Source organism: Crinia signifera, chromosome 3, assembly GCF_055691185.1.
Source record: "Crinia signifera chromosome 3, ASM5569118v1, whole genome shotgun sequence".
Taxonomy (NCBI): Eukaryota; Metazoa; Chordata; class Amphibia; order Anura; family Myobatrachidae; genus Crinia; species Crinia signifera.
Window position 1 is genome coordinate 62,325,030 of NC_139219.1, and position 14,209 is coordinate 62,339,238.

General features: G+C 41.0%; 1 protein-coding gene across 1 annotated transcript in view; it reads left to right on the forward strand.

Moving 5' to 3' along the window:
* Positions 1 to 14,209, forward strand: part of FANCL (FA complementation group L) — an 84,833-nt gene that overhangs the window by 31,796 nt on the left and 38,828 nt on the right. The window contains exon 7 of the mRNA XM_083175898.1: positions 10,192 to 10,260. Within this exon, the coding sequence (XP_083032024.1) occupies positions 10,192 to 10,260 (69 nt within the window). The remainder of the gene's footprint in view (positions 1 to 10,191; positions 10,261 to 14,209) is intronic.

Consider the following 14,209-nt stretch of genomic DNA (forward strand, 5'->3'; position numbering starts at 1 on the left):
ACATAGCACCCACCAAAATTCCACCAGAATCTGAGCTGCAAAATCCAAAAATCACTCCTTCCGTTCTGAGTCCTGCCATGCACCCAACTGGTATTTTTTGGTCACATGTGAGGCATTGCCGTACTCGGGAGAAATTGGGGCACAGATTTTGGGGTGCTTTTTCTCCTTCATACCTTCTGAAAATGAAAAATTTCGAGCCAGAACTGCATTTTTGTGTAAAAAATGTAATTTTTCATTTTCACTGCCCACTTGTATCAAAATTGGTGAAACCCCTGGGGGTTTGAAATGTACACTATACCCCTAGATGAATTCCCTGAGGGGTGTAGTTTTCAAAATGGGGTGACTTGTGGGGGGGTTCCACTGTATTGGTGCTTGGGGGGTCTTGCTAATGCGACATAGCACCCACCAAAATTCCACCAGAATCTGAGCCGCAAAATCCAAAAATCACTCCTTCCGTTCTGAGTCCTGCCATGCACCCAAATGGTATTTTTTGGTCACATGTGAGGCATTTCCGTACTCGGGAGAAATTGGGGCACATATTTTGGGGTGCTTTTTCTCCTTCATACCTTCTGAAAATGAAAAATTTTGAGCCAGAACTGCATTTTTGTGTAAAAAAATGTAATTTTTCATTTTCACTGCCCACTTGTATCAAAATTGGTGAAACCCCTGGGGGTTTGAAATGTACACTATACCCCTAGATGAATTCCCTGAGGGGTGTACTTTGCAAAATGGGGTGACTTGTGGGGGGGTTCCACTGTATTGGTGCAACATAGCACCCACCATTCATTCCACCAGAATCTGTGCTGCAAAATCCAAAAATCACTCCTTCCCTTCTGAGTCCTGCCATGCACCCAACTGGTATTTTTTGGTCACATGTGAGGCATTGCCGTACTCGGGAGAAATTGGGGCACAGATTTTGGGGTGCTTTTTCTCCTTCATACCTTCTGAAAATGAAAAATTTTGAGCCAGAACTGCATTTTTGTGTAAAAAAATGTAATTTTTCATTTTCACTGCCCACTTGTATCAAAATTGGTGAAACCCCTGGGGGTTTGAAATGTACACTATACCCCTAGATGAATTCCCTGAGGGGTGTAGTTTTCAAAATGGGGTGACTTGTGGGGGGGTTCCACTGTATTGGTGCTTTGGGGGTCTTGCTAATGCGACATAGCACCCACCAAAATTCCACCAGAATCTGAGCTGCAAAATCCAAAAATCACTCCTTCCGTTCTGAGTCCTGCCATGCACCCAACTGGTATTTTTTGGTCACATGTGAGGCATTGCCGTACTCGGGAGAAATTGGGGCACAGATTTTGGGGTGCTTTGTCTCCTTCATTCCTTGTGAAAATGAAAAATTTGGAGCCAGAACTGCATTTTTGTGTAAAAAAATTAATTTTTCATTTTCACTGCCCAGTTGTACCACAATTGGTGAAACCCCTGGGGGTTTGAAATGTACACTATACCCCTAGATGAATTCCCTGAGGGGTGTAGTTTGCAAAATGGGGTCACTTGTGGGGGGTTCCTAACTTTTAGCATCTTATGGTGCCTAGAAACCTACATGGTGCCTAAAAAATAATCTCATAAAAAGGAGGCTCCAAAATCAAGTAGGTGCTCCTTCTATTATGAAGCCTGTGGTTTGGTCACCGTGCACACTAGGGCCACATATAGGATATTTATGAAAACAAAAGAATTGGGGGAATCAATTTTCAGTCACATTTCTCTAGTAAAATGTACTGTGTTCCTTAGAAAAATGTATTAAAATTGCAAATCTGCAAAAAAAAAGAAATTTTGAAATTTCACCTACACTTTGTTTTAATTCCTGTGAAACACCTAAAGGGTTAACAAACTTCCAAAATGCTGTTTTGAATACTGTGAGGGGTGCAGTTTTTGAAATGGCATCATTTATGGGGGTGTCTCACATACAAGTCCCTCAAAGTCACATCAGAACTGAACTGGTCCCTAAAAAAATCAGTGTTTGAAATTTTCTTGAAAATTTGAGAATTTGCTATTCATATTGTAAGCCTCCTAGTGTCCCAAAAAATTAAAAGGAAGTTGAAATAATGATGTCAACATAAAGTAGACATATGGTCTATGTTAGTTATTCACTATTTTGAGTGGTAAGATTATTTGTCTCACAAGCAGAAAATTTAACATTTTGCAAATCGCTAAATTTTCCATTTTTTCACGATATTTTGGTATTTTTCACAAAAAAACACAGACTGTATCGACCCAAATTTACCACTAATTTGAAGTACAATGTGTCACGAAAAAACAATCTCAAAATCACTGGGATAAGTAAAAGCAAAAAAAAGTTATCCCCACTTAAGTGAGACATGTCAGATTTGAAAAAAATGGCTCTGTCAGGAACGCAAAAACTGGCTCTGTCAGGAAGGGGTTAAGCAGTTGATAGTACCATTCTACCAGATAAAGCGCTTAACCCTTTGAGTGCCAACATCTCTGTGCAAAATATCTGCGAAAAATGCCAGCGTCGCTCACATTTGTTATATAATAGAAATGTGTAATTTTTTTTTTTATATTTTCTATAAAAGGGAAACATTAAAACATTACAGGTCAAGGTTTTCATTTGATTGTATACCTGTACTGTGGAATCTGACATGATAATGCTGTAAGGTGCTAAAAACAAAATAAAAATAAAAACATTGTTACAGTATATATTTAGAGTATGTGCCTTGTTTCAACATTTATTTGGGACACAATGTTACACTGTTGTATTACTGTTTATATTTCCTTATTTCTCCGTTATGCATTTACATGCACTGGCAGCACTTGGGGTTTGTCTCAGGGGACGGCAGGCCTATCCTCTTTGCGCCCTTGTAACATTCAGCAAATGTCATGTGATGAGGTGGTGTTCTCCCAGCATTGGAAATCCATCTCTGTATGACTAGCATTTTATAGCACCAGGTGGGAGTCTCAGGGGTGCTGTGATTGTGATGGTAAATGACAAAGCACAGGCCACAGTTCTTTCTCAGATGTGAAAGGTTGTAGAACCATGAAAGAACAGTGTAAGAGGCAGAAAATGCAATTAACAGCATGTGTGTCTGTCTGTGTGTGTGTATATGAACAATATAGTACAGTATGTCTGTTTATTCTGTCCATTTTTAGCCAATAAATAAACCTGTGAGATCAAGCCTCCTACTTATTATGTACACAGTAAATATGTCTTCTAATTAAATAGAGGCTGCAGGTAATTCAGTCTGCAATCATGTTTACTAATTATACCAAGCTTATTTTTATAATCAAGTGGTTCTAGGTTGAGCCCAACTTTTCAGTCTTAAGATTGGTGTACACTCTACGCACCATCATCTGGGGACAGATCAGACTTACCATCTTCTAGTATGTACACCCAATCTGTTGCTAAACCCGTCATCCTTGCATCCTTCCATCTTTTGTGCTGCATCTCAGATGGAGCGATGCGCTCTACGATGTGGTTCACATTGTGGTGTGTACACCAGACAAGACAACCACTCAATATGTTGGATACTATTCTGCATGAAGATGCTCGGTTGCATAGGGAGAGGAATCCGCAGCAGGAAAAAAATAAGGAATAATGTCATGTTATTGGTACAGCCTCATCTGTGACCAGTTCTGGAGGCCATATCACCAGAAGGATATAAATACATTAGACCATGTAAAATGGCGCATGATAGCCACACTTTACAAATTCAGTTATAAAGATTTATATGCTACACATTCTATGCTATACGATCTATGTAATCGAATATCCATATAGGCATTCATTGTTATCGCATTGCATAAAACACAACATGCAGGATCTTGCTGTCATGATATATGATCATCGCATAATCTGTCCGTCCTGCTTGTTAAGCAGTATATTACTGTATGGCAGGGGTTCCCAAACTGTGTGCCGTGGCACCCTGGGGTGCCTTGGAGGACTTGCAGGGGTGACCTGGGTTGGTGGTCCAGGATCAATTCTAGTTATTTATGTTTAACATTATAGTCAAACTGTGCACAAACAGAAGTGAATCCTGTCCAATACCACATTACTTATCCTAATGATGAGATATAAACACAGTATATTTAACTTAATATTTGTTTTTAACTTTCTCAATGAGAAACCTGTAGCCTAGGGGTGATGAAAAATAATTCTGATACTTCCGGGTGCCATGATTCCAAAAAGTTTGGGAACCCCTGCTGTATGGTATTGGTCCCATTGGTTGGTCCAAAGTACTGTACATATAATGTGTACGATTGTTATTCTAATTGGTTAGAGAGTTTAACTTCCCATTGGTTATCGGTGATCTAAAGATGAATTTAAAAACATTGTAATATCATACAATATGTGGAAATATAGTTGTAATTCTGTATTTGTGTGTATAGTGTCCTTGCTACTAGGACATAAAATATCTTTATAATGCATTCCTTGAATATGGAAAGAAATATTAATCAAAAGAAAGCGTATCCAAATACATTCCTGCGCCTCATACAAATGGTAAAAAAAAACCCCATCAGAATGTGTTTGAATGTAAATGTCAGAGTTTGTCCCTGAATCCTGTTAGTCCTCTCGGTGCATAAATTGCACCAAGTGGTACAGATATTGTAGAAAAAAAATGGGGTGTGCCAGCGCTGGCTGAATAATTAATTATTGATCAAACGGTAGTACAATAAATAATATTTATTAACTCAACTTTAGATAAATGTAAAACTCAATATAATAAATGAAGAAAATATACAACAGAAAACATAAAAATAAAGGATGGGGGATAGTGTCACCTGTGTGACATCTAGTGGTATAAAATTGCAGGTTCTTAAAAGTCAAATGTCACAGAATATTCCATAGTATCGAATGAAAAATATTTCATATTATCAATTGTGAATTGCTCCACTGATGATATCTGAACATTGAAAGATGTTGGCAACAAGCCTCCAGTAATGGATATAGCTGGATTGATGTTGACTGAATGCTCTATGGTGACAAGAGCTGATTTTATCCTGATGGCGACCACTGGCTCTCTGGTGCGTCTCTTTAGGGATCTGGCTAGGTATCCCAATGGTGGATGAAACTTGTTGCAGATTCAGGTGGTGCTCTAGCTTTCAGGAAATTAAACAGGACATCAGTGGATTCAAGGACCAAGTATAAATGCTCAACGCGTTTCCCCGGATCAGTATGCCCCCGGCTTCCTCAGGAGCGAATGATTAGAATGGGCAAAGAACTCCTCTATATACCACTTTCCTTAATTGGTGACCTGCTTCACATGTTTATAACTTTGATTTGAATTTTAAAAACCATCATGAAAAATCAAACATATCATATATTTATATCATGGAGGCCGTCATATCAAATTTTTAAAATGTTTATTTTTAAAATATATACGCTAGTTCATGCAATACAGTCATAAGAACAAACATGCACATCTGTTCGGTAATTAATTTATTCAGATGGGGAGTGCCGACAGGTCACATGACCTTGATTGTGGATATAGGTGAAGCAGGTCACCAATTAAGGAAAGTGGTATAAAGAGGAGTTCTTTGCCCATTCAAATCATTCGCTCCTGAGGAAGCCGGAGGCATACTGATCCGGGGAGACACGGTGAGCATTTATACTTGGACCTTGCATCCACTGATGTCCAATTTCCTGAAAGCTAGAGCACCACCTGAATCTGGAACAAGTTTCAACCACCATTGGGATACCTAGCCAGATCCCTAAAGAGACGCACCAGGGAGCCAGTGGTCATCATCAGGATAACATCAGCTCTTGTCACCATAGAGCATTCATTCAACATCAGTCCAGCTATATCCATTACTGGAGGCTTGTTGCCAACATCTTTTAATGTTCAGCTATCATCAGTGGAGCAATTCACAATTGGTAATATGAAATCTTTTTCATTCGATACTATGGAATATTCTTTGACATTTGACTTATAAGAACCTGCAATTTTATACCACTAGATGTCACACATGTGACACAATCCCCCATCCTTTATTTTTATGATGATAAGCACCCATCATAGCAGTTGTGTACGCTCCCCCTAGTGCAATATGGGCCACAAGTAGGGAGTCCAGTCCCAAGGCATTTTTTTCAATCCCAGGATTTGTGATTGAAAAATTCCCAATTTTAGGATTCCCGGGATCCTGGGATTGGCCTCCCAAATTAAAAAAAACGGCCCCGCCACCCCCCAAACTTGCCACCCTGCAAATTTACTTATGTGGGCGGTGCGAGAACTGCGCTGCAGGGAGGCCGGCGCAGCGTGACCGGGAGGGAGCGATAGCTACAAGTGCTTTAAATAATGGTAGAGGAGCCCTACATACTACAAGCGTGTGTCTACAGTTTTTCCACATATTACGTCACCCAAGATTTTTAGGTCCTAGGGAAACCAATCCAGGAGCATTTTTTCAATCCCGAGATTAGCTTCCCTAATTAAAAAACCCGCCCCGGCTGCCCCGCATATTTACTTACATGTGCGGTGCGGGTGGTCGGTGAAGCTGGGAGGGTGGGCGATCGATTGCTGAGGCGGCCACTTCACTCCGAGCCGGCAGCAGGAGCCGGGCAGGCAGGCGGGCAATGACATCATCGTGCTGCGCGCCCAGGACGGGGCTGCGTAGCTGCTTGGCCCGCGCAGCGTGACCTCTGGCCTCGTCGCGCTGCGCAGAGCAACAATGCCGGGACGGGAGTAGCCGGGCAGCGTCTGAGCACTTACTCAGACGCTGCCCGGCAGTAGACTGTGCATGCGCAGTCTAATCCCGAAATCCCGGGATTGGAAACTCTAATCCCGGGATTGAAATCCCAGCGTTTTAGGGACCAAATCCCGGGATCCCGCCGATCCCGGGATTGGCCACCCTAGTCCTAACCCATTCTAATTCTAATTTTTTTTTATCCCCCACACCAAAATAAAAAGTTACCTTTTTTTAATGAGGCACAAAAAATCCCCTCACCATAATTTTTCTCCCTTTGAATTGTCCACTTCCCAAATGCACATTTAAATACTCTGATAATCCCACTTGCCATTTGGCCTGATCCACAATCATTAAATATCCTGATCCACTATACTGCTTCCGTTAGGACACAAGGAAAATACATGCATGCTGTTTAAGAGGGGTTTATTTTCGCTAACACAAGTTCGAACTGCATATGCACAGTGATGTTGCGAACTATTTTTATATCGTAAATAACCTTTGAGACCTGTTCGCATCTGCTACATTGTGTGCTTTTCACACATTAAGAAACATATAACAAGTGTATTAAAGTAAGGGTCAATAGTACTGCTCCCAGCATTGTGTTCTAATATTTTAACACTGCTTTTACATTTTTAGAATGCAGCAAAACCCATTTCTCAGTGCATTACATTTCTATAATATATTACTAAAAGCCCGACACATGGAAAACATGTTAAAAACAAGTCACTTAAGTACACAATATATTCCATGCATTTTCCAGCCCATTTGTGCAGACGAGGCCTTAATGTTGTGGAATACAACTAATGAACTACACTACAAGGTTCCACTATGCAGAGTTTTACACAAAATATTAAAACTTTATATTCGATTAATACTCCTTACTTTACTAAAAAAAAAATGGATTTTCTTTCTTGGTTTCAGTCAGAAGTTGCTCCTTCTATTTGTGTATATATTCAGACCAATTAATTAAAAATCCTCCTGCCTAAACTATTAATCTCTCGCGCATGAATTTCACAGAAGCATTAAGAGCCTCAGTAAATGTTCTGCTTATTTCATACATATATAAGTGGTTATTTTAATGAATTTGTACTGTCGTTAGTAAGGACTACTGTAACTTCTTGGAGCTTAAGTTATTAAGTAAATTGTCTGAAGAATTGTTTTCTTTTAAAGCCATTTCACAGTTGGCGAAATTACTGTTTCACTTACTAGTCTGTTAAGCACTGCTATAAAGGTGATTACTATGTGCCTTCTTCCTTGGAAGGTATCTCTCTAATTTTACCGTACATCATTAAGTCGGTGAAACAGAGCCGTTTCTTCCCCCGCAGTAGACAATGCTTGCTTGCCTCTTCTTTTTTTAAATCCTTTCAGTAATCTAATGTTGCTTGTTTTTACTGTTAAATGCGACATTCCCATCAGCATTAAGACTCAGGTATCAGGAAAGCAGCCTTTTTTTACTGCTTAGTTTGTGCACTTTTTAACAGCGTATAAAGTAGCAGCTGGTACATTAAATGAAGAAGCTAAGTTGCCAGCATTAACACACAGGTCCTCATTATTTAAACCTAGGTTTTCTGAACTGTTTGTGACTTTTTAATAATACCCATTCTTGCCTCTAGCCACTCAGACTTCCCTAAGCTCACAAAGCTAAGTAGTTCCATTTTTCAGCTTTTATCTGTGCCCAGGAGAAGATAAATGAAACGAGGGCAAAGACTATTTCTGGTGGTGTGAGTGTAATCCTACATTCGGTGTGAAGGGATAAGAACACTCTCATTTTAATGTGCCGAAACAATAAGCTATATTGGTATATATTGCAACAGATGTACGGATGAGTCACACATCAAATCTTGGCCTTGTTCTGGGTTAATGTTAAGGTTGGACGTTTTATTTCATTGCCGTTACAGGTTTATTCTGCTTAAAAAAAAAAAAAATATATAAAATATAAAGTGGCTCCAAAAAGCTAAATATTAATGTTCCGATAACTCAATTGTACGAAACAAATATGTGTTTGAGTTCAGTGTTTCACTTGCCTAAATGCTGCAGATGGATGCATCAAAAACAATGAAATCATAAGGCTCCCTCCTCCACACACTACTAGGGTGAAACTGAGAAGTCTCCCGCGATCCCCCTTTTGAGCTGCCCAATATATCGTATGCGATACCAACCAAACCTGCCGGACTAGGATGTGATCCAAAAGATCCTCATCGTGCGACTCGCTGGCTCTGGTACGATGCGCACAGGAGCACGCACCACATCAGACTGTCTGTCAAATACACGCGATGTACAAATTGCATGCATGTTGCCTGGTATATTGCCAGCTATAGAGTTTGATTCTGGTTGGGAGATATGTGCACATACAGATAAAAGATGTGGGCATCGGTTGCTTCTGCGCAAAAGAGTGAAGTCAGTGTCTGTGCATGCATACCATGATGCGTCTGCACTAGCCTTATTCTGGTTCACTCTTAGAGGCAAATTCCTTCTCACATGGACAAAACAATGTGCACTGCAGGTGGGGCAGATATAACATGTGCAGAGAGAATTAGATTTGGGTGGCGGTTTTCTTCAAAGTGAGATCTATATTGCAGTGTAGAAATAAAGCAGTCAGTATTTTCCCTGCACAGAAACAAACTAACTCACCCAAATCTAATTCTCTCTGCACATGTTACATCTGCCCCACCTGCAGTGCACATGGTTCTGTCTATTTGAGAAGAAGTTTGCCTCTAAGGGTGAACCAGAATAAGGCCCTAAGTTCTGAACCAGCTGTATTTTGAGCGCATGAAGTTTAATGGGAACTGTACGTTCCTAGCTGATGACCATGTGATTGTGGTGGTCAGTCTCATTGGAGTGTGTGATCACAGCATGCATATGGAGGTAGGATGTCTGTGCTACTAGGGGACAGCTGTATCCAGCTTCAAAAAGTGGTAACATGTAGAGTGATAAACAACCAGCCCATTAGCTCCTAACTGCCATGTTACAGGCTTTGTTTGAAAAATGACAGGTAGGAGCTGATTGGCTGGTTGTTTATCACTTTCCACTTTATCACTTTTTGAAGCGTGATAACATCTGGCTCTAGATCTTTTGCACCTAGCGTAGGATGGGAGCAAGTCCAGATACTAGTACTGCAGAGGTCTGCTGACAGAAAAACAATGGGTTTCATTGGTTTCCATATGCAATTGCAGGGATTTTCAGTACACACGGGCGGATTCTATAATTAGCATAGAGAAGTATGCAGTCTGTGGAAGTATCCAATTTATAAATAATGATCAAAGCTAAATATGGGGTGGGGGGATGGAAATTGCCTTATACATACATAAAAGCATGCGCGTACACCTTCCAAACATTTCTAAATAATTACAGTACCTATAAAACCTGACTGATTTACTCATTAGTTATTAGGGTCTCCATTTAGCATCATTTTAAGCTTGCTCATTAATTGGTTTTGTAGCTGTTCTTGATAATGTTCTATTATATTATCATGTGTTTATTACTTTTAACCAAAAATGTCTTATTTGTGTTTGTTATTAAACTGTCATTTTATCCTTTTAGTATCCATATAAGGCTCCAGATTGCAGCGTAGACTTACCAGTACCTTTTTCCATCTCATGGACACCACAAGTAAGGATCCTATGCATATTTTTTGTGTATTTATTAGTATTTCATCTCCTTGGGGGGGAGTGTGTGACCCATGTGTAGATGATATCTGAGGATGCCTCCACCTGTGTCCCCACTATAGTCCTCCAGACAGGGAAATACAGTGGGGCAGATATATTAAACCTAGAAAAGTGCTAAAGTGGTGATAAAGTGGAAGGTAAAAATGCACCAGCCAATCAACTCCCCGAACACACAGTGAGATATTGGCTAATGACCAATTTTGACTAAGCAATTTTGACTAGATGCACTGGAGGTTTTGACCAATTGATTTTGTCTAACTAATGACAGTCTATGATCTAGTCAAAACTGCCTTGCCTGCACAGTCTGCCTATGCTAGGAGATACAGCGTTATTATCGATGCAGAAGAAAAACTGGGAGATTTTTGCTAACCTTTAGGAGACTTTTATTATTTATTTAAAATCTGCTCAAATCTCACCGTGTGTACACCCCTTAACGATAATTTTTTAAACACAGCTGATTGGCTGGTGTGTTATCGCCTTCCGCTCTTTTACCGCGTTCTCATCACGTTATCATTTTACCAGGTTTAATGCATCTGTCCCAAAATTCCCTGCCGTCATGTATAATACAATAGTAAGTTTGGACTATTGACAATGAGGGAAATGTGGAGAGACTTCTTTGAAGTACAAAAGGGGATCCTTCAAGTTTATGGCTGCTTCCCCAATGGCATTTAAATTCAGCGACTGACTTGTGTTTTTAATACAAAAGCCAAAGCATACATACACTTTTAAAATTAAGTCCATGTTAATATGTGAGCTAAATTAACCCTATGGCACTTTTTTATAAAGATACGTCAGTGGTGATTTCAGATGCTGGATTTAAAGCGGCAATTATATTCAATACAAATTGCAGATTCCCTTTAAATTGTTATGCTGATACTACCGTCATCGCCGCAACTTTCAAAGAGTGCCTTATTGTAAACAAAAAAACAACTCTATGGAGGTTATTCTGGTTGACATGCAAAGCTGCAAAACTTACATATTCAAACGCACCCAGTACTACCGGCCACCACCCTCCCACATGCCAAATATCCCTGCACGCATGCGAATGGATGTTTTGCATATACATCCATTAGTAGGCCATCCGGTCGCCGTCCATCAAATGATTTTGCAAGCATGCGCAGACCTAAGACACCTCTGGTGCCTTAGGTCTTTGGGTGCCCTGCGGGTGCCTTGTATGGGGAGCGGGTGAATGAATTATGCTGACCAGCACCAGCAATTGCCTCCTCTTCACCATTGCTATCCACAATTATTCATCTATTTTCTACTGACGTGTGTACAAAGCAGCGGGTTCCAGAAACCATCAGCCAATTGCACTGGGACTAACATGAGAAAACATTTCTGATTGGCTGAGCACTCACGGTCAATTGATTCTTCTCATGTTCTGTGGCATAGTTCGAAACAATTTAAGTCTCCTCTTGGTTTACAGTATTTGCATTTAATTAGGATAAGATTTTTTTTTGTTTATAAAAAGAAAGACAGTTTCCCATGTAACTAAAAGTAGACACTTTATGACCTGTGAAAAGCAAGTTTGAACATTCTCATTGGAAGTCAAGTAAAGCAGTATTTTTTGTAAAATAAAATTAGAATAATCTGATGAACAAATATTTGTGGAGTTTCTAGGTCAGTGGGAGTTTATTTAACAATTTATTTAACAATTTTGGTTCTGTTACTAATATATTATAAGGTAACAGGACGTTGTGGACGTCACTTATTTGCTTGAGTCTCAAAAGTGATAATACTACATAATACAATGGTGCCGATTCAGACTTGATCACCGGCCGGCTTTCAATCATCTTGTGAACAACCATCGCTGCCGCAGTTCACAGGGGGACCTCTATGTGCTATGCGCTGGGGGGGGGGGGGGGGGCAATCAATAATCCACAGGGCTGTGTCTGTAAGATATCACACCTCTGCAAAGGGAAGAATGGCACTTGTGGAAAAAAATTTTGATTTTTCTATTTATAATCATCTCAATTTTATATAATCTGATGTTGATACACATTAAAAGATATTTCCCTTTTACAATTAAGAATTTGTCCCACCTGCAGTGCACATGGGTTTGTCCATTAGAGAAATATTTTGCTTTTGAGTTCCTTATTGAATTACTCCCTCCCCAAATCCGCTGTTAGTATTTACTTAATATCAGTTATCAGTAAGGATGATGATAAATTACAAAGTTTTGTTGGGAACTTTGAGTGTGCAGTCTCTAGTTAATGTTACACATACAGTTTATCTAATCCATCTAACAACCTCTTGTTTTTACATTTTTATGTGATTACTGCTACTTACCCTCATTCATCATAAACACCCAATCTTCCCAGAAGGTCAATATTTTACACCACATAACATTTACTTATGTAGCGCAAGTATATACTATCTGTGATACAGGTGGTCCGTTTCTCCCATCTAGATATACTGTATGGCCTGATTTAGAGGTGCATGCTGTTGTATGTGCAGCTGTAAATTCATTCACAGTGCGAAATATGCTTCTGACTCAGATGCCATCATGTACACAGACATTCCCACTGCCGACATTTTACATTGTACATCTGCTGGAACATCAGGTGCACATCGGTTGCTCCATCATTCTTAAATAGAGCAGCTCTCCTAAGACACTGAGTCTTCTCCAGCTGTGAACCAATTTGCAGAGTACCTGTTGCTCACATTCTTAATAAATTTCTCTTTCAATCTATCCTGGTGACACAGCTCAACCTTGGGATGTAGGAGGGGTCCGAAGGAGCCAGGCACTAAAGCTTTGAAGGAGCAAGCTCCTCCCTTCTGCATCCCAGGATTCCTCAGTTTCGTTTAGGGGCCCACAGAAGGGGGTGCTATGCTGAAGGGCTGCTGAAAAGCAGCCAGAAGAAAGTTAGGGTATTTCTCCTTCATCCACTAGGTGTCACTGGAGTTACACTGGGGAATAGAAGTCGACCACAGGGAGCATGGGCATTTTAAATAAAAAAATTAGAGTGGCTAACTCCTCCCCTTCTACTTCCCCTCCAGGTCAGTCTTAGTTTGTGCCCGAGAGGGAGCGGACACACACTTTTGCTCTCTGAGCACATAATATTTTTTTTATACAGCTGAGTTTTTTTCTCTGCGCAGAGGACGTGGCACTATCTGCCTGGTACGTGGGAGCGGGCCGCTGCCAAGGTATTGCGCCCGGCTCCCTGGCTGCAGAGACCACCGTCTCGGGAGGCAACGGGCGCTGCCCACCAAAGCACGCCGCGGTCCTCCCCCAGCCTCACCGCCGATGGTAGGCGACAGTTAGTGAGTATTCCCTGCCACCGCTGTTAGCGGCGGTGGTCAGGGTTTCTTAAAAAGGCGGCTAGCAGACGGTTTTTAAACCTGGTGCCGGAGAAGCTAGAGCTGCCGGGCGGAGGGCGGCGCCACCGCGTGGTACTCACAGCAGCCCCGGCTATCCCCAGCGCTCTCAGAGACACATGCGGCGGCCATCTTTTTTACATTGGCGCTGCTGCTTACTCTGGAGGCTCTCCTGTACTGCTGCAGCCCCACCAAAGGCTACAAGTACATCTCCTGGTGACCGTCCTGCTACAAGCTCTCCCGGTACTGTGAGTTACAGTGGGGGGTTGAGAGCTTAGAGAGAGATAGTTGGGCTGTGTATAAAACGAAGGGCTATAGCGCTCCCTGATAACATACCATAGCGCTGTTTAGACCCTGTGGCAGTTCCTTTCCATCACTGTCTCTCCAGTCCAGTCCTTCTACCTGGACTAATCTATACCTACTCTCCCTTGGGTGTGTGGTAGTGTGTGGAATATCTGTGACTTATAACAATGGCAGCGGGAAGCTCCAAGAGAATTGCCTGTAAAACATGTACTGTAACTCTCAAGTTTACTCCTTCCTCTCCTGGGGTTGTTTACTGTTATAAATGCACTGTA